This window comes from Diadema setosum, chromosome 17 (genome assembly GCF_964275005.1).
Source record: "Diadema setosum chromosome 17, eeDiaSeto1, whole genome shotgun sequence".
Taxonomy (NCBI): domain Eukaryota; kingdom Metazoa; phylum Echinodermata; class Echinoidea; order Diadematoida; family Diadematidae; genus Diadema; species Diadema setosum.
Genome location: NC_092701.1, coordinates 16845849 through 16865926, shown reverse-complemented (window position 1 = coordinate 16865926; position 20078 = coordinate 16845849). Strand labels below are relative to the sequence as shown.

Genomic DNA, 20078 nt, shown 5'->3' with positions numbered 1-20078 from the left:
TATATGTGACCAAATACCATTATGTGAATTTTCACTGATGAGTGAAAGTTTTCATGGGTGAATAACCTGTGGGGAAAAATGCACTTTGGATACGGAACTTTCATATTGGGTTTTACTTGTGCTGTGATTTTGAGTCGTTATTAGTGATGTCCAATGAGACTCTAGAACATGAGGAAAACCCAAGTTTTATGCTGTCAATGTAAATGATCCCAATGTCTCAGCCTATTGAATTTATACCCAATGGCATTCGCTCAGGAATATCTGCTAGTTTGTCAGTAGACATTCAATGTGAAAAGAAAGCATCAGCATGTCGTAAAATACTTATGATATAACATGCATCAATTCTGTAGTACTAAATGTTAAAATGTGTTCTTAATATTTGAGTGAACAGGAGTAATACATGGGCTATGCAGTGATGGTAGTGGCACTGGTAATGATATCCCTGTGCAATAGATTTACCTAGTCATGGTAAACAAGAGCCAAGATCATATTTCATACCCTGATAAAATACCAAAGTAATTAACTATAGGTCACTAGACTGTGATAAGAAATGAATATTAGAATTTGATTTCCTCATGCTGCTTTTATACATGCAGTATCGATTACCTATTGGAAGAGTAAGAGAACTTTCTATTACTGGTACAGTGCACTCCTGATAAAACAAAGAACGGTTAAAATGAAATTCTCATGACAATGAATAAATTTTTCAGGTCTCCAAAGTCTCGTGTATACATCTTTATATACTTAGTTGTTATGAAATTTCAGTATAATGAACAAAGACTGGCAGTCCCAAGGACTTTGTTATAATGGGAGTCGCCTGTGCTGATAGTAGAACTTCGGTACCAGTCCTCATGCTAGTTGCCATGTTAGTAATCCTAGCAAACATGACTTCAGGCACTGGCCCAAGCTGGTGTGATATCATCCGCTACCTGTTAATCTGTAGGTTTTCCCCTCACACAGAGAGAGAGGAAAGCGAGTCATACAGCCACACCTTGGCAGGTTCTCATAGTAGTCTAAAACTTTCCATCATTTCAACCCTCTTTTCCAAACTCTTGTTTTGTCCACTTACATTCATTTTAGCATAGCAGCTGCTACTGATAGTAACATTTGGCATAGCTTTGCTATCATGCATCCAAAGAAACTTTCTTCATATGGGATTTGAAATAAGTGTTAATTTAATTTTTCCCTTGTACTTTCATTAAATGGTTTGTTTGGACCTTCATTTACCTAAAGGGCTTAGTGTTATTATCTATTTGTGTGTAGATTTAAATCATGATTAAGGATTAAAGATCAAGATAGGTGGAGTATATCAATCTTTATCTTTAGCTGTGGTAATTATGTTTGTTTGTTTGTTTGTTTTCCAAGCCCTTGTAATGCCTTGAAATTACAGGGTAAGACCTTTACATTTTACATGACCCCTAAAATATGAAATCTCTTGTGACTTCCATCAATTCCTCCTTTGGCAAAATTTTGGCACTACATTGTCTGGCAGTGTTTGCATCACTCAACTACCTTCTGTTTTGGCTAGGGAGAAGGAAACCACATTCTCCTCTCTCTACATTCCTAGGTCATCTTTCGTAAGTGTTTCAAAGATCAGCCTTCTTTTCAAGTGCTTCTTCAGTGGCACCGTGCTGGTATGGAAAGTCATTCTTTGTCATACACGGACACAGAGGAAAGCCACAAAATATTTAGTGGACGGGCAAGCAACTTGCAGAAGGCGAGGTTAACATTAAATGTATCTTTTCTATCTGACAAACAAAACGGGAAAACTGTGGAAAATAATAGTGTAGAAAAAGAAGGGAAATGACACTATGTCCAATGCTATCGTTTGTTGCACCCTCCACCCCTTGGTGGTAGGCATCTTACCCATTGTATGATTGTGAAGATTCTATGCTGTATCATTCGCAATGTGTGTGTTTGCTTATTTGTTGTTTTTTTTTTCTTTTGTGTGTAAATGTTCTGTCCAACCATCATGCTATCTTTGTTGCTTGGATATCAGAATACAACTTTTAGTACTGCAGCTGTAGAAATAGAAGTAGAAGCCGATGACAGTCTCAGAGACTCTATAGGAAAATGATGAAAATGATGACAATATTACATCTTATCTCATATAAATCTTATCCGTGAGTGTGCATTTTCCAGAGTCTGGGTTTGTTTTACTCATTTACTTTTAAATTTTTGCATCAACAGTGGGTAAGCTCTCAGATAGGGCCTATAGGCCCTATACCCATTCCTTTATTCAATCACAGCTAAACTGAACTGTTTTATTTTAAGTCTGGATTGTTGTATATTTTGCCATGTAGACTGAAGAAAAGGGGAGGAAGAAAAATGACTATTACTTTCTTTGAAAGGTACTTGCATAGAAATTGCAGTGGGTGTTGAGCATTGTTTTGTGGAGAGTTAAAAAGCAGGAAATGAGGAAGAATTGTTAGAAATAGTTATTATTAAGTGTATCATCTTATTCAGTTTGTGTTGATTAATTAGCATTCTTCATTTTTCTCTGCCTAAGTATCCACAATGTCTCTTGCTAACTATGAACAGAATTTTCTCATCAATTGTCAGTTATACTACTTGTAAGATAAGCTTCAAGATGACCCAATAAAGTGGCAGAGGAGAGGAGTAAGTCTGTGAATGTCAGGTGTGAAATAAGGTCATCATTCAAGAGAATGCTATGGAAGACGATCAAGGTAATTGTGTAGGATGTTGGCAGGATAGTTTTAATGATCATTACTCCAGACCACATCCAGGCATTTTCTCAGTTTCCAAAAGCCCAAGTATCCTGTTATGCTCCAGCGTTGTTGCAGACATGGGTGGTCAAAGCCAAAAGTACCAGGAAGGTGATTGGCTTACTCCTTGAGGAATGGAATAGGGGGCAGAGGAAGGTGAAAAAGGGGGGGGGGGGGAGGGGGTTAATGTGATACCACCCCAGAGAATGGTGTGGTGGAGAGTACAGTGTAGTGGGGATTGAAGCAAGGTCTCGATACCTGGAACCACATCCTTCTCCCTTTCCATGACTTTGGTGTAATAAGATGCTTTTCATGTTTAGCATCATTTTAGAAGTGCATGTATAATGATGTCATGCACTCAGCTTAGTCGCAGTTTTCTGCTGTTTTCCTTCATTTTTAAAAAGAACATTGATTTATGAAAATATGCTCAATTAGCAGAAAAAAAATTCTGGTCAAATGGATATCATGTGATTTTCTTTTTCTTTTATATATCCTTCCTAGTCTTTTTTTTTTGTTCATATTGTTACTGTTATGATGATGATGATGATATAATTAAATGAAACCTTTTTTGGATTTTATGAGAGGCAAGGTTTCTGCTAATTTTGATGAGTTGTTTTGTGTGAAAAATATTTCAGACCCAATAGCACACAAGATAAAAAATGTAATAAAATTTCACAAATAGATGTCTAGGCCTCTTGCCTTCGCCCTTTGCCTTTGTTCTGTCTCTTATTTCCATCTCTGTGGAGGGGTCGCTGTAAGGTCACTGCACTTAATCTCTTTCGTCCAGACGACTTCATATGCCATAGCTCATTTATTTTGCAAATTGGCAATATGACGAGTGGGTGAGTTGAGACAGGCCCACTGGTATTGAGGAGGTCTGTTACATGATAGGTGCTGGTTGATTGCACTTGGCTGAAGTGAATTTTGGGAACCAAACCGGGGGTTGCTATCGCACCAAACCGTCATGCCCGGGAGACCTGTATCAGATGACCCTGTGTCTCATGTGAAAACCAACATGTGCATGATTCTTTATGATTCCTTGTGATTTGTGTGAGAATGAGGATTTACTGAAGCTAGTGAAGATGATGACAATGATGATGATGATGATGATGATGATGATGATGATGATGATGATGATGACAATGTCTCTAACAGATATACTGAAAATTATAAAAATGATGATGATCATGCTCATGCTACTCATGCTCGTGATTGTGCTACCAATTTTTGATGATGATCATCATAGTTTGTTGTGTGCAATAGATGTATGTGATGGATTATACTTCTAATTGTAAACACATATACATTTGTAAATGAAAATGAATAAATCTCAAAGAAATATGTATGCTAAATAACTGACATGCAAGACTCATGCAAATTAGATTAAGATATAGATTTTGAAGTCACCTTACCCTGCTCATAAGAAAGAAATCAAAAGAGTTATGTATAAAGTGTACATACCTAGTTCGGCAGTTTCTTTGTTCTGTTCTTACCTATTCAAGTAGATTCATTGTACACTGATTCACAATACGCTGTATTCTATCTTGTGTTTGTTTTGATGCTGGATGATGTTTTAACAGTAAAGGGCAAAATGTTAATGTGCTATACATTCCTGCACTACGGAAGTGTATTTTCTTTTTCACACCATAGCTGGTGGAAACATGATATAATTGGACTGTACGTATCCTAGAAGGAAAATCTCTTGGGGTTTATTCTAACCAGGATGGCCAGAAGGAATAATTTGTTTTCAGTGATTTCATCTAGATTTTAAAGTGAAAGTGAAATAAGAGAACATCCTGAAAAAAAAAAAACCACCACCAAAAAAAAAAACACACCAAAAAACAAAACAAAACAAAACAAGAAGTTCAATCATCAAACACCAATGCCTGAGAGTGTCACTTTGAACTGTAGGGAAATACTTGGAGAGATAGAGAGACAATAAGAGTGAGAGAGGGAGAGAGGGATATATATATATATATATATATATATATATATATATATATATATATTATATATATGTGTGTGTGTGTGTGTGTGTGTGTGTATGTATATGTAAATACATACATACATAATTTAGACAAAGAGAGAGAGGGAGAGAGAGAGAGAAGGAAACAAATGTGTAGACGCTTGTGCATGTACCCGGTACTAGTACTCTCTGCACACAGTTTTCTTATCTTGTTCGTTCTGTTCTGCAGAAAATATTATTGAGTTGCATCACCTTCACTGATAAGGCATGCTTGAGTCTGTGCCAAAGAGAAAGCATTAAAGTTCACGTTACATGGATTAAAGCACTTAAATCATTTGTACTTAGCCATGAGAGATAGTTGTTAGAAAACATTTGGCTGTTGTGAAAACTGTATCCATGGGATCATTGTACTTATGTGCTGTCTTTAAAGGCAGTAACTTCTGATTGCAAGCATCATTATATTGGAATAGCAGTTTTTGGTTATTTTTGTGAATATGAAACCAATTTTTCCAGCAGTGGCATGTGATAACTTTCTCCTGGAATTTTTAAAACCAGCTTTAAACCAGCCAGTATATAAACAAATTGTCATAAATTTAACATACAAGAAGCAGTTGGTATGATCTAGTGTTGTAACTTGTATTTTATAAAAGCTCTTACTCTCATTTCTCTAAGTAAGTAGTAAGTTACATATAAATATTTATTATACTCTGCGTGTGTGAATATGTGTATGTATGTATGTATGCATGCATGTATTTGTTTCTCATGCCTTGTGAGGACAATTCTACATTATAGAGCCTCCTGTGAAACCCACTCACACACATAGGCCTATGGCCAAATGAATAAATGGTAATTAATTTTATTCTATATAGGCTGGGCTGTAGCTGCATGACCATTGAGTTGTATGGTGGATACTAGTTGTATTGTTCAAGGGTCTATAAAGTCAAGAGTTGTAGCAAAGAGAAAATGTTTGGGAGTAGACAACATTTTATCCAATCTTTTCAATTAGTTTTCCTGAAGTCATGGCAACAAGAATCCCTGCTTCAACAAATATCTTCAATAGTCACAATGAAATCCTTCCCACCATATGATCAATTGCTCGCAATTTCTTCTTACTTGAGATCGGCAATTGATGGAAATACAGAGAAATTGTAAACATATTTTCACTGCATATATCACAATGAACTTGCAGAATGGGTGGACATCAAACTATTGTATGAATGAGGATTGAGTGCTCCTAATATTGAAAAGGCATCAGCTTGGTTTAGCTTGCATTCAATTTTCAAAGGGCTCTGCCAACAACTTAATATGATATGGTCTATATACTTGTTAATACAGTGTCTTGCTACAATTGTAAACCAGAAACAATATTTTTTGTGGTGGATAGTGATTTTTGCTGTGTCTGAGCTGTGTTCAACCCCTTTAAGAGTGTGGTTCAGAGATAGCAATGATTGGCAATTCCAGATTTATTACATTCTCCTTGATTCCCCCAGCAGCTGAACACAAAGTGCATTGACACTCTTAATGGCACTATAGCAGCTGCAAAATGGGGGAAAATAGCAACTTGGGATGGTAAGGTTCCTAATATATCCGTAATATATTTCTCTCTTCTTTAACTAGTTGTAATATGGTTACTGTCTCTCTTCATCGGGATTTTACTTTCAGTATTGTTTGCAAACACATTCTTCATAAGCGAGTGATGTTGGTTTCAATTTGTAAGATACAAACACAGCAATAGTCATGCCTTATCCAAGATGGGGAAAATATAATGGAATCAAATTTATTGTCTTACTCCATGTCAGTTAAGTGATAGTCTGTTGTATCGTAGAACTAATCAAAACAGTGGCAGTAATAGGATTTGAGCCAACATGAAAAGAATGTACTGTAAAACCAGGAATGTTCGCGTGCATTTTAATTTCGCGAATTTTGCGAGCGCCAAGATTCGCGAAATTAAATGCATGCGAAAGTTCTTGTCTACACTAAATGCATTGAATGCCAGTGGCAGTTCGTGAAAATTTCATGCCGCAAAAAAGGCCGTCGGCTCCAATTTGTGAAAAATCCATGCCGCGAATATTGTCCATAATTTACAAGAAAGTATTCATGTGTCATGAAAGTATGATCAGTGTGTTTTAGTGTTTACTTTGTCTGATGAAATATCAAATGAATACAACTCTAAAGACCTGTTGAAGTGGACATCTTTCTCTTTATCATGTATTTTCATTTTCATAGGTATCCACTCATTTAGTGACAACACCATAGATGTGAGAATAAGGAAAGATTTGAGTAGTGAAGAGTTTTATTACTTTTCTAGGACATGAGCATTGTGTTCACATGTTTCAGTATCAAGAAAGGAATACAAGATCTCCTTGTACTGAAAGCTACATCCTTTCATACAAAACATCAAGTAACTACATATGTACGAGAACTATGCCTGATTTTCTTCACATCGAAAAGGCATACATTGATATGCCAACTGGTTTCACATTATTCACAACTATATCTACATGTTTAAATCATACGACTTCAAACAGGTCAACATTATCACAGACATGCAGAGAGAGAACTTTAAAAGGAAATGACAGATATAATATTCATAACAAAAGGTCACAAATGCTAGTGTTCTGCTGCTATTTTTCATATGTACAAAGCTCGAACTATAAATTGTTATACATGTGGCTTAGTCACTTCAAAATTATAGTTCAAGCTACACAATCTATTTTCTTTTTTTTTTACATGCTGAACAAGACACAATATGAAAACTACACGTATAACTAATCAGTATAGAGTGTCCTGCAAAAGTTTGGATGAGAACATCAGATAACATCTTCTGATAAGTTCAAACTAAGCTAGAGTTGAAACCATAAATGACAAAATAAGACACTATGGAATAAGTGTCTTACAGCAATGAGACATCTAAAAAAAAAAATCTGTAGATTAATTGAATGATCTTCATCAAATCATATTCTCTCTTTTTTTTTGTTACAACACAATGATCGTTGGTTACTGTACAAGCTGAAATTTTCGCGGTGGTTTTATTTTCGCGAATTTCGCGAATCGCCTTTGAACCGCGAAAATAACAACACGCAAAAATAACAACGCGCAAATAACTAAGTTCGGTTAGACCCTCGCAACCGCGAAATTAACAACACGCGAAAATGTCCGCCAAGTAGCAATTCGCGAAAATATCTGTACGCGAAAATTTCAGCTCGTACAGTAGTTGGTGGAGTCTGTAGACACACTGACATACATCGATTGGAGAGAACTCAGTCACTGTTTGATAATCATGATTTTCTTTTTTTTGGGGAGGGGGGTTGAAGGAGGTTGTAGCAATAAAAGAATGTAGTAACTTTTTTTGGACATATTAACATTTTTATGTGCCATTGTATAGTAAAGTAATTACAGCAAGTATACTAACATTCATGTACTCAGTTAACTGAACACATAAAAATATGTCATATATGTACTGAAGAGTGACTAGGACGCAAGAGATGTATATCACAAGAGCATTAATGAATGCTTTCATCTTTGGTTAGAAACAAGACAAGCAAGCTACACATTCAAACAAATGCTTTTACTTTTTCATTGTTTAGCATTAACACTCAGCACAGTAATTGGGATTACAATGTGTAAACAGGAATTATTTTTTTCTTTTTTTCTGCAAGACTAATTTAGTGCAATTCCCATACTCTATGCATATTTCATTCTACCATGTATGCCATCAACACAGTCTATCCTAAATGTAGGACAGATATTTACATGTGTAATGCCACAGATGACTGGCACTGTTTCAGAATATTTTCTGTTTTACGAGAAAAATTACAGTAAATCCACCATATGATACTTCATTCACAAAACTGTAATCAAAATATCAGTCTAACTGCTGAATTTGTTAAATCAAACAGACTTACTTTTCATGAACAAACTGAAGAAGTTCAGATGCACAAAATCCTTGTACAATGCAAGGAATATGAAATAGATAAATGTTTTGTCATGAAGTTCACAAAATAATGCAGAGTGGAGTTGTATGACTTATCCTCTACACACACGATTTGGAAAGAAAAGAAACTAATAAAAACCACTTAGCAACATACTGCTGAAATAAAACTAGAAGGTTACTCTTAAAGTACATGTAATAATGACATGATAACATATGTTAAAAGTATAATTCACCATCTTGGCACTTCTACAGTCTAGCAACACAGTGTAACACAATTATGGTTTATTCCAAGCTCATAGATATGAGTGTTTGAACCTTACATAGCGTGATAGTAATGTAACACTGATACTTCTTTTCATTTAATTTTAAAGCCATGTTTGTGAGATGTTAGCATTTCTAGCTCTACAAAGCTATGTACAGCCACAAGTCACATAGTCAGCTATATACACTTATAATACAAAAAGACATTTAGGTTAACAGGTCTTTTGAATGCTAGCATGTCATCATCCGGCATTGAAAGTTATTAACCATGGGGTACATTGTATGTCGCTCAAGTTGGTGACTGAAGGCTGGAGAAAATTCAGCTTTACTGAAAATGCTGCTGTAGATATTGTGAGTTTTGAATTTATGTCTAAAGTTCACGACCAGTGAAACCATTGAAATGTGACATGTTTTTCGGAAATTCAAGTTACCGAAAGTTTTATTCTTCATTCTGAGAATTTTCTGGTGACTATGTTGCATTTCTCCTTTTCTTACAGAAATCACTCATTTGGCAAAAATATGGTGTCATTATTGCACTGCATGCAAAATTCCTGTTGACTCTCTTTCTATTAGAGATGAGTAAATCTTGTGAGGAAGGCAAGAAACTTTTTAAAAATGAAGATATATAAATAGGAAAAGACACAAATCTTTCTACATAAACATATTCTAAGGCAGACAAAAGAAAAAAAATACCATTTTAAAAGTCATACATGTAAACAGTAATCAAAAGCAAATCTAAGCAAGTACAGTGAGCAATGATAGGATGTTGAAGATAACAACAGTGGTGGATCACATACACAGTGCAGTGAGAATTCTGTTAAGAACCTGTGTGCTGGGGTCTTGGGGCTTGGTGCAGTGTCAGCCCTGGGATGAGGCTAAGGTGTGCAGGGACCTGAAGTGGTCCTGGACCAGGGTGTCCTGGAGCCTGGTGTGGACTCTGGCCCTGATGTGGCACCTGGACCTGGTGAGGTGACGAACCCTGATGTGCAGATCCATGATGCATTCCTGGTTGCTGGTGCTGCCCAGGAGCCTGCTGTGGTGCCTGGCTCTGGTGTTGGAGCGTCAGGCCTTGGTGTTGCTGCGCAGCAGCTTGGTGCTGCTGAGGAGGCGCTTGATGCTGGGTGGCATTCCCCTGGTGCTGGGACACTGCCACTTGGTGCTGCTGCTGCTGCTGCTGGGCCTCATTACTTTGGTGTTGGAGGGACGAGGATTCTGCTGCTTCCTGGCGCTGGGTGGAGCGTGGCCTCCCTCTTCGTCCGGTTCCCTGCTGAGGCACCTGCAGGGGTTGGCCCTGCTGGGGAGAGGGCGTCTCTGTGTTGTGAGGAGACATGTCATCGCCCTGTTGCTGTGGGCTCTGCAAGAAGAAAGGCAGGAACCGACTACCGCAGTCAAGTTCCAGCTGGCGCACCCTGAGATACACAGCCTCGGTTGGGGTGGGGATGAAAGGGGGATCCCCTGGCTGCTGTGCTTTCAACTTGGCCTCCACCTGTCTCCCCTGTTGCACCATATACTTCCAGCAGTACCGCAGGTCACGAATGGTTCTATGGTGTAGGACAAAATGGACAGAGTCATGGGGCTGTGTACCAAGTTGACAAATAACAAAATCCAATTCATGTGCATACCTTGATGGCATATTACAGGCACAAGAATAAGTACAAATTTGGGGAGGATCACTCATAGGTATCAGACTGTCAACCAAACAGGATAGCACACACTTTTCTGATGAGTATTGTTTCTTACTCTAAATGTGTAATGAATGGTTTTCTTCCCATTACTGAAAATTTAGTTTTCCTGGACAAATATCCTAAAGTAAGGTGATGTTCTAGTGTCAAAAGGAATTGTAAATGATGAAAGACAGAGAAAGAAACTGCAGTTAAATGCAGGGAAAAAAAATCAGGTGGTAGCAGAATTATCAGAAATAACATATTCCTTGAAACACTTTGCCTATGGAAGCCCTCTTCTGTCACTGAAAGACTCAAATATTTGGTTAAATTTCAAGTTTTGTTGGCCTACCTCTGGGTGACAGCACGAGGGTCCTCATTGTAGTTGTCATGGATCTCCTGCCAGGCCCCGTCCCTGCGGAGCTCGCAGGTGAGCTCCGGCCCGGTCAGCATGACGTCCGACCACCTGTTGGTGACCAGCTCCAAGAGGAGCTCCTTCTCATACAACTTGTACACGGTGCGCTTGCCTCGTTGTTTCACGTTGGGCAGGTCTGTGAGAGGCGGACACGGGATTTCTTGGGGATGACATGCATGTGTGGTGGAAGCACGGTCAATGCGAAATGTCACGTCACGTTCAACGGAAAGAAAAAAAAAAGACATGCATAGGGGTTCACACATGGAAGAAACAACAGAGGTCATGAACGTAATACAATTTATAATGGTGCATAAAGGTACATTCATTATCAACAGATTGGGCACAGAAATCGGGCTTGGTTACTGGTGCATGCAACAAATGGTTAGACTAGAGAATTTTTCATCATATTAGATATTCTTTTAAAAGAGCCTTTGCTGCAAGTGCATCTCTTCCACACAAAACTGTTACTTTGTTGAGATAATAAGCCAGTTTGGAGTTAGCTCATGGGCACGTTCGTATGAATGACCTCTCTCTTTCTCAGTCAGTTAGGGGCACTTTACTCATTTTCAGAGCGACATGTTAATGTACATGTATAAGCTTTACCTAACATTTCATGGGATTCATAGATCCTGTTCAAACAAAGAATGAACTTGCATAGACCAGATGACCAGAATGATCCATCAATTAACACTTGGGAAAGCATCCATTACATGATTTTGCATTGAATGTATTAATAATATCTTTCTATTGATATTGCCAAATACCATGTTTGCTGTCAGGTGGATGTGCTGGCAAGCAGCATATAAGGATTACACATGAATAATCATTACATCACAGATGCTTATCCCAGTGAATTTAAAAACCAACATGCATGTTGGTACAAATTACCTTTTTTCTGCTCATGCACATAGTAGAACTGCAAACTGGCTTATAATCATGATGAACAGCTTTGAAGCTGGACTGACAATGATTTTGTGTTACAATGAACTGATTGCTTGTGCAAGTGTTAAAGCAAGCTTCTGACTCCATTCCATATGTAGGTATATTAACACAGATTACAGCTTGGAGTTAACTCAGTTTGATTCTAAATCTCAGGCCACAAACTACATGGATGTCATGTATTCTTTTCTTTTGTGGGAGAACAATTCTCTTATTCTTAGAATAATACATTCAGTAGCATTCCATCAGTAACTTTAAATAATACAAGTGGTCTTGAATAGTTGATTTGGCTTTGTATAAGAGTTGAGATTTAATCCCAACTATCTTCTGTTCCTGCAAGGTATGAGGAATAATCTGAAAGAAAGTGCTTTGTAGATTATGTGTCTATGATATTGCTCATGCAGTGTTAAACAAACGTACACAGGACATAATGCCTTATCAACTAGAACATGCATGTTATCTATTGCTACAGTCATCATAAGATGGGTAATTCAACAGAAATGAAACTCATGACAAGTTTAAATAGCTTTCCATATGACAAAGGTTGGAAGTATGGCAGTTAATCCCCCTTCTTTCTTAATTAATGTACATTCTACAAATAAAATTATCTATTTTGTTTCCCTTCAGTAAAACTGCATAAACAAAGGGACAGCCAAGATGTACAAGGTAATAGCTTGTGCATTCAAGCATGCAATAAGCTCTGTCTTTGCCAGCAAGCAAATCACGAAATTCATTTGGATCTAATATTTATTGAAATAGGAAGATAAAAAGATGGACAAAATTTTGCTGCAACTTTTGAAAAATGCTAAAAGATGTCATACTTCCCATCTGTGTCATAATGGTTGTACGTGATTGCAAAGAACGGGGATAAAACTACAGAAAAAGGACAAGGAAAGTTGACTGTACCCGCACCGTCTTCCATCTTCCAGTGGGAGGCATCAAGGAGCAAGGCCCGGTAGTTGACCAGCCGTTTCCGCCCATTCAGGTACTCCATCACTATCTGCATCGGGGGCAGCTTGGGGAACTGAACCTGTGTCACATACTTCCAGGCACCCCGCAAGTCGTCGGAGCTGCGCCGCGACACTGTGTCGCGGTGAGCATTGAAGAGGAGCGTGATTTCCGTCCAGGCACGGTCGCAGTTGAAGAGGACCTTGCCCTCCTTTCGCTTGTCGGTGATGGCGGGGAGGTTGGGCTCGATGAGCTCCATCAAGATCTGCTTCTCGATCTTCGTGTACGTCTTGCGACGATACTTTGGTGGCATTTTGAGTGGCATTAACATTCAGCACGATTTAGGTAGAAACCTGCATGGAAGGAGCAAGAACATTCGAGGGAGTGTTATACCATTTCATTACCGTAACCTGGATATGAATCCCGGCGAAGGGAGAAAAATATTCATCCATATGGAATATGTGTCTGTAATATACAGAACGACGAACAGTGTTCAAAACACACAAATTAATTCACAGCAACACACTCTATGCTTGTGACCAGGTAGATATTACATGCAAAGTATGACAACAGCTGATAAAATAAAGGGGACTAGCCTCTTTCCAGACTGATACGTACAGGTACAAAGATTGAATTTAACAAATGTGAAAAAAAAAATTACAGCCATGGAACAAGGCTACAGCAAGTTGTCTGTGTCTCTCAGTCCTTGTGGTCAACTCTGGCACCAATTACCTGCTTTGCCAGAAAATTTAATTACCTCATTTTCACAGCCACTGTGGTGGATGCATTTGGATTCTTACCGCTGTATAGCCTTAACTTATTACTCTGTGGTGAGATGATGAAATATGCTACTCAGCTTGACTTGGCTTGACATGATTCAGGAGGTTGAATACTGTATACGCCATATATTTCGTGAGTCTAAATTTTCGTGAATCGGGAATTCCCGACGATTTCGTGAGTGGTTAAATTCGTGATTGTGGAGTCCTGCGCTGAACGGAGAAATGTAGACACGTACAGAGTCAATATTTTCGCATGTTTTTAATTTCGTGAATAGTATCCGACTCGCGAAATTCGCGAAAATAAAAACCTCGAGAAATATTTGGTGTATACAGTATGACTTAGGACCATATAGATTGCTATGCCATGATGGTTTGTGTTGTGACTCCAGTTGGCATTTAAACAAGTACTGTATATGGCGTATATTTTGTGAGGTTTTTATTTTGCAAATTTTGCTATTCGCGAAATTAAAATCACGCAAAAATATTGACTCTGATCCTGATATGAATGTGACGTACGCCTATACATTACTCTGTTCAGTGCACGACTCCATGATCGCGAATTTAACCACTCGCAGTATCATTGGGAAGTCTCGATTCACGAAAATTTAGACTTGCTAAATATATGCCGTATACAGTATAAAAGTCCAGGATGCAAAGTGATTATTTACTTCACACATTACCAATGGAACTGGTGGCAAAAATGGCCACCTTCATTGAAAGTCACTTGCCCAAGTGAGGCAAAGAATGTCTATGGGGCAAGTGAGCACTCATCTATTGTTTCAGTAGCAGTTTTCATATGGACAACTTAAGATGTGGTCAGTTGGCAGAATTTTTAGCGAGTAGGTCATCTCAATTCAGGTCACGGGTGTCCAGTTAGGCGAGTGTGGATGACATCGTGCTTCCTGCATATTTTAATCTAAGTTTGTTAAAGAAAAAAATACCACAAAAAAAGGAAATAAAAAGCAAGTACTAATTTCATACATCTATATATTTACTGTATCTACTCATGTACCTTGAGAAAAAATGACTTAAGATGTGAGGTCAAAGAGCTGACTGTCTGAGGTACATAAGAACAAAACTTGTTTTACAGAATGCCATTCCTCCAGAATTTCAGAATTCTGAGGGCACATGTCCCTCATTCTTCAGATGTTCATCAGATGGCTTCAAGGGTAGCCAGCTCACACAAGCAGGGGATAACTTGGTGGAGAATGAAATATTCATGTCATGTCCCAAATCTTGTTTAGCTGCTGTAATCCTATATGGCAGGGCTCAGACACATCAGTACAGTGTTTCAACCAGGCAAACGTGAGAGTGTAGACAAGATGAAATCGAGGGGGGGGGGGGGGGGAGAAGACAGATGAATGGGTGCATGGAAGGATGAAAGTAAGGTGATGCGAGAGAGCAGAAAAAAGACACTAGGCAAAAATTGGAAAAGCAACATTGAGAACAGGGAGGCATCCCACCTCCCTGTTGAGAAGGACTGAGATAAAGAGAGAATTGTGCTGAATATACAGTAAGTTGGGAACAGTTGATGAAACACAATGTGACAAAAATAACACTGCAATGATAATGCATATGGAGATTGAATTAACATATAAACAGTTATACAGATAGTTGGAAGAAAATTAGAGCAAGAGATCTAAGAATATGGACAGGGAGATAGTGGAAGGAACAAACAATGGAGAATCAATGGACAAAAGGCGGCTGCTAGCTTGAGAAAATAAGGGAAGGGAATCTGAGAAATTGCAAGAAATATAGAGAAAGTTGGATGTCATTAGAAAGATATGCTGGCACTCGGAATGAGAATTGAATACATTGAGATAACAGATATAAGGCTGGTTAGAACAGTGAAAGGAAATATCATTACCCTCCCCCATCCCCCCCCCCCCCCAAAGAAAAATGTAAGGGAAGAGGATTCAAGAAAAATATAAGGCATAAGAAGTGAAGCAGGGATGGAATTTCAAAGGATGCTGAGAGTATAGTGAAGAAATGGGTAACAGGGGCCATATCATATGAGGTAGGGGGGGGGGGGGGGGGGGCATGGCCGGGGGTTGAATTGGGCAAAATTGCTGCCTATTAATATGTGGACAAATGGGAATGTCTTGTCAGAATCTCCCCTTTGTAAGATTAACTGCGATGGGACAGTATATGTCGAAACAGATACCCTGAGAAATCAAGTCTCGAGTCTTAATGGATGCAGCGAGCCACGCGGATGTATTCCCCGTCTGGCCCAATGCAATGTGGATAGGAAGTCTCAACATCAATTTGTTTGATCATTACTTTTCATCTGTCAGAATCTCGCTCAGACCATTGCCACGGGAGCCGGTCATCCAAATTGCATTGTGCATGCACATCTTCCTGGACTAATAAGATTCATTTTCTGATCATGTATCTTTATTTGATAAGAATGGCATATCTGCCATATTACTACATTTCCTCTTCTTCATGTCTTTTTTCCATCAGCTGAAGCAAGCAGAAATGAATTGCATGCTAAATGTAATGGTGGTTAAAAAAACTAAAACAAGTAGATTTATTACTGCAAGAATGCATAATATATGTACACATCCCGATTCCTTCACATATATGCATAATATATATATATATTATTATTATTATCATTATTGTTATTTTTTTTATATACTGAAGATGGAATCCATAAGCATAGCTCCATTCATACGAACTCATAAAACAAATGGAGTTAGGGTACTGTTTCAGATCATCACAATAGTCATGACGTTAACCCATTCCGTACAGGAACCTAGCTTAGTGACCTACGGATTAAGTCTATGGGTATTTCAGAATTCAGTATGGAACAAGTTCTGAATACTTGCTGATTGTTGAAATTTATGTGGAATTATATTTCGAATTTGATTTCAAATGGAATATAATGAGCATTTCATCATTTTCAAAAAATCTTTTTTTTTAACACTATACAGGATGTCTGTGTAGCAGTCAGGGAACAGTGAACTACACTTCATGTGACAGTGGAACCACAATGTGTACCTGTAAAGAAGGCTTCACTGGGGTTAACTGTTCAGACTGCTCTACTGGTTTCTACGCTACAGGGACAGGGGACTGCAGTCTTTGCCAGTGCAATGCACATGGGTCCATCAGCACTGACTGCAACATCAGGTTGGTTTCAAAGGAAAACGTGTGTGTACATGTGACCTTTTGCCGCAAAAGAGGGACATAGATACCAGAGATAAACTTTTTCAAATGAAGACAGTGAAACCTTTTGATTGTTTCTTTTGACTGTTTCAACTGAGTGGCAAAACCAAGTTTATTAATATGTGTCTGTGGTACTGTATACAGCATATAGTGAGTCTATTTTTTTTTTTTTTTTTTCAAATCGTGACTTCCCGAAAATTTTTCAAATGCAAAAATTCATGATCGTGGCGCACAAGAATAAATGGAGACATGTACATGTGCACGCTGCATTCATATCTAGATCAGAGTTTGTAATTTTGTGCATTGTTAAATTCAGAAATAGCATCCAACTAGCAAAATTTGCAAAAATAAACACCTCATGAAATATACGGCACATACAGTATAAGAACAACATTTTTGAAAATGACTTGTTACTACATGTACCTGTGCTATGAAGCTGTACCTCATTAGTGATTCACATAGCTAACAACAGCTGAAACTGTGGCCAGTATTTACTTGCAGTTGCATTCTTTGACTAGATAATATGGGCCAAAAATTAAGTAATTAGTTCCACCCAGTATGGAACGTGTAGGCAATGCACTATAGGTGTTTTTAAGTAATCAGTCTGATACAGATTTGTTGGGCAGTTTGCTTTTTTTTTTTATTTCCAAGGATGGAATAATCATTGGATATGACCCAAACCAGGAAACCTGTATGTCATCACTAGGGAGAGTGTAATATGGCAGGTGGTGTAAAGTCAGGAAGGGCGGTGGATGACCTGTGGTGGAAGTTGTGGGGGCAGTGACACCAATGGAAGGATGCCACTGAACAGGTGTATTTAAGGATGAGGGAATACCGTAAGTCCAGGTCCATATTAACTCATATCGTATGGCAATTACATCATATGTGCATAAGTGCTAATTATGCTCATGGTTGTGGACAAAAGGTAACCATCTCCCCCCCCCCCCCCCCCTTAAAAGAGAAAACAAAGAAAATGTTTGTGTATGTCCAAACTTGCCAGGGGGACTTTATGTTTTTTCAATATCAAGAACTTAGAGTTGAGCCTGTTGGAGCATCTGTACCCTTTATTACTCTGCCTGATATATCTATTACAACAGAGTTCCAAAATGTCCCTCAAAATAATTCATTTCAAACAAGATCAGAGTACAATGTATTTGGGTGATCAAACTTAAACAGTTACATTTTTTATACAATCTGTTTGTTACCAAAAATCTTGCAAATGCACATACTTCTGTAGTTCAAAACAAAATGGTGCACCATGTACATGTGTTTAAAGTAAATACATGTAGGTATCATTTGAATTGCACATTGTATTATATTTGGTGTTTAATATAAAACATGTGCAATTGTAGATTCTATGCACACACTCTGAGGGGAATGAACTCTGACTGAAATTGTTTTATTTACTAATAAAACCTCAATTTGCAAGAATTAAATGGAAAAGGAAGAATACAAAGACAACACTAAAAATGACTGTTAAGCTCGCAATAACTCCCCTGTAAACCAAGATATAGGAGAGTGTCTCCTTACTAATGCTACTCCACCACTTATCTTTACAAAATCCCTAATTTCATATTTCATCGCTGGCTGCTAGTCTAGCTATGTTTGACATGATATGGACTCTGGATGTCGCTGCCAGCCAAATGTGACACATTGGATGGTTGGCTCTAAAGGGGATTCCCTCTGATATTTTTTTTTTCCTTCGTAGGAGGGAGAGGGTTGGAGGAGGGGGGTGACTCACCCCGTGGTGAGCTACATATCCCTTGCCCTTGATGAACGAACCTGCACAGCTTGATTGGCAGTCAATTTGGAGACATTGACTAAGTGTTTAATGACATGAACTACAGGTGTATATTCTGAAAATCGCAAAGTGAAACATGGGTTTTGCTGTATGACCCCTTGACGTTTTTGTCACAGATTTCTTTTTCCAGTATATTTGTCATCAAGCAATATTGACCACATATATCAGTGTTCTTACAATCTGAAAACCATGTGTTGTGGTGAAGCTGAAACGTGAATCATTTCCCAGGAAATTATACCTCTTCAAGATGACATACATGTACTGTCTTCTCTTTTTCTGTAGTGATATTTGAACTTTTAACCTTTTATTTCACTGTTGATAAAATCTCAGTCGAGTTTGTGATGGGTATAACATTCAAAGTTCCAGTTTCTCAAGTAGACAATTCATTCTTGATGAAAGATCTTACAGTTGTCAAAAAGTGGTAAATGTAATTGAAACAATGGTCAAGAAAAGACAAAAGGTTTTAGGTCACTTTGTGACCAGAACAAAGAGAGATGGACAGCAGACACCTATATGTCCATCAGCTGACCACTGTGACAAATGAATGCCCGGAAATCATAGGTACAAGAGACACAACCAACTAACCTTGCTGTGATCTGTTAAATCATCTATGACATCACTAGCAACTCAGGCAAGAATCATCTTAACATTGCCTTCATTTATTGTGGTTCAATTCAAGAGCATTTGCAGACACTGCATGTATGCAAGTCATAGTTTCAGAGTTAATTGCTTGCGTGCATCAACCTCTAAAATGGCAGGTGTATTCAGCATAACATTAAGCACACAACAGACAATCAATCCGACATGAGTATCTCAAGGGACTGATGTTTGCGTGAAATCAGTGGTGATACACTGTGCCTTGGAATTTCGATAACAATTTTAGTTCCTTCGTAACTGTCCGCGTAATCTACCTTGAAAGAAATATATTGACTATTGCTGTCCGAACCTTATGTTAGTAGTTTGTGAGAGTATGGATATCAAACAGCCACTATGTTTTCTAAATACTCACTTTGAAAAGGACATAGATTTGGTAATGAAACAATTCATTTCTTCACTTTCATTAAATCACAAATATTTTTGATATTTACACGCTAATTCATAGATCCCTTTCCTTCCCCTTCAAAATGGTGTGTTATGTGACACTTCCCTTCAAGTATAAGCCATGTTGGCTACCCTTTCACATCCGATAGAGTCTGCCCAAAATGTAATTTTTAAAGGTTTTTTTGAATGTCAATTCCACAATGCCATTGACCAAGCATGCATCCAATTTCACCTGTCTGCACCTTGGGGGGGGGGGGGGGGGTACTCCTCCTCAGACCACAAACAGCCACTTGTCTTCCACCACTAAACGAGCCTAGTTAGTGGCTGTTGCTGTGGTTTGGCATATCACCAGGGAAACTATCTAAAACACATCTTTCATGGCATTAAAGTTGTGGTACCAGGGCCCCCCTCTCTGAGCTCCAATTTTCTTCAAAAACCT

At 38.2% G+C, this 20078-nt stretch overlaps 1 protein-coding gene and 1 pseudogene across 2 annotated transcripts in view; one reads left to right on the top strand and one right to left on the bottom strand.

The window, feature by feature from the left end:
• Window positions 1-20078, top strand: part of LOC140240429 (uncharacterized) — a 54947-nt pseudogene that overhangs the window by 24427 nt on the left and 10442 nt on the right.
• Window positions 6968-20078, bottom strand: part of LOC140240428 (uncharacterized) — a 53496-nt gene continuing 40385 nt past the window's right edge. For both annotated transcript variants that reach the window (XM_072320197.1, XM_072320196.1), the window contains exons 2-4: window positions 12809-13203; window positions 10901-11123; window positions 6968-10428 (exon numbers count right to left, since the gene is read on the bottom strand). In XM_072320197.1, coding sequence (XP_072176298.1) covers window positions 9705-10428; window positions 10901-11123; window positions 12809-13181 — 1320 coding nt within the window. In that variant the 5' untranslated portion in view covers window positions 13182-13203 and the 3' untranslated portion in view covers window positions 6968-9704. The remainder of the gene's footprint in view (window positions 10429-10900; window positions 11124-12808; window positions 13204-20078) is intronic.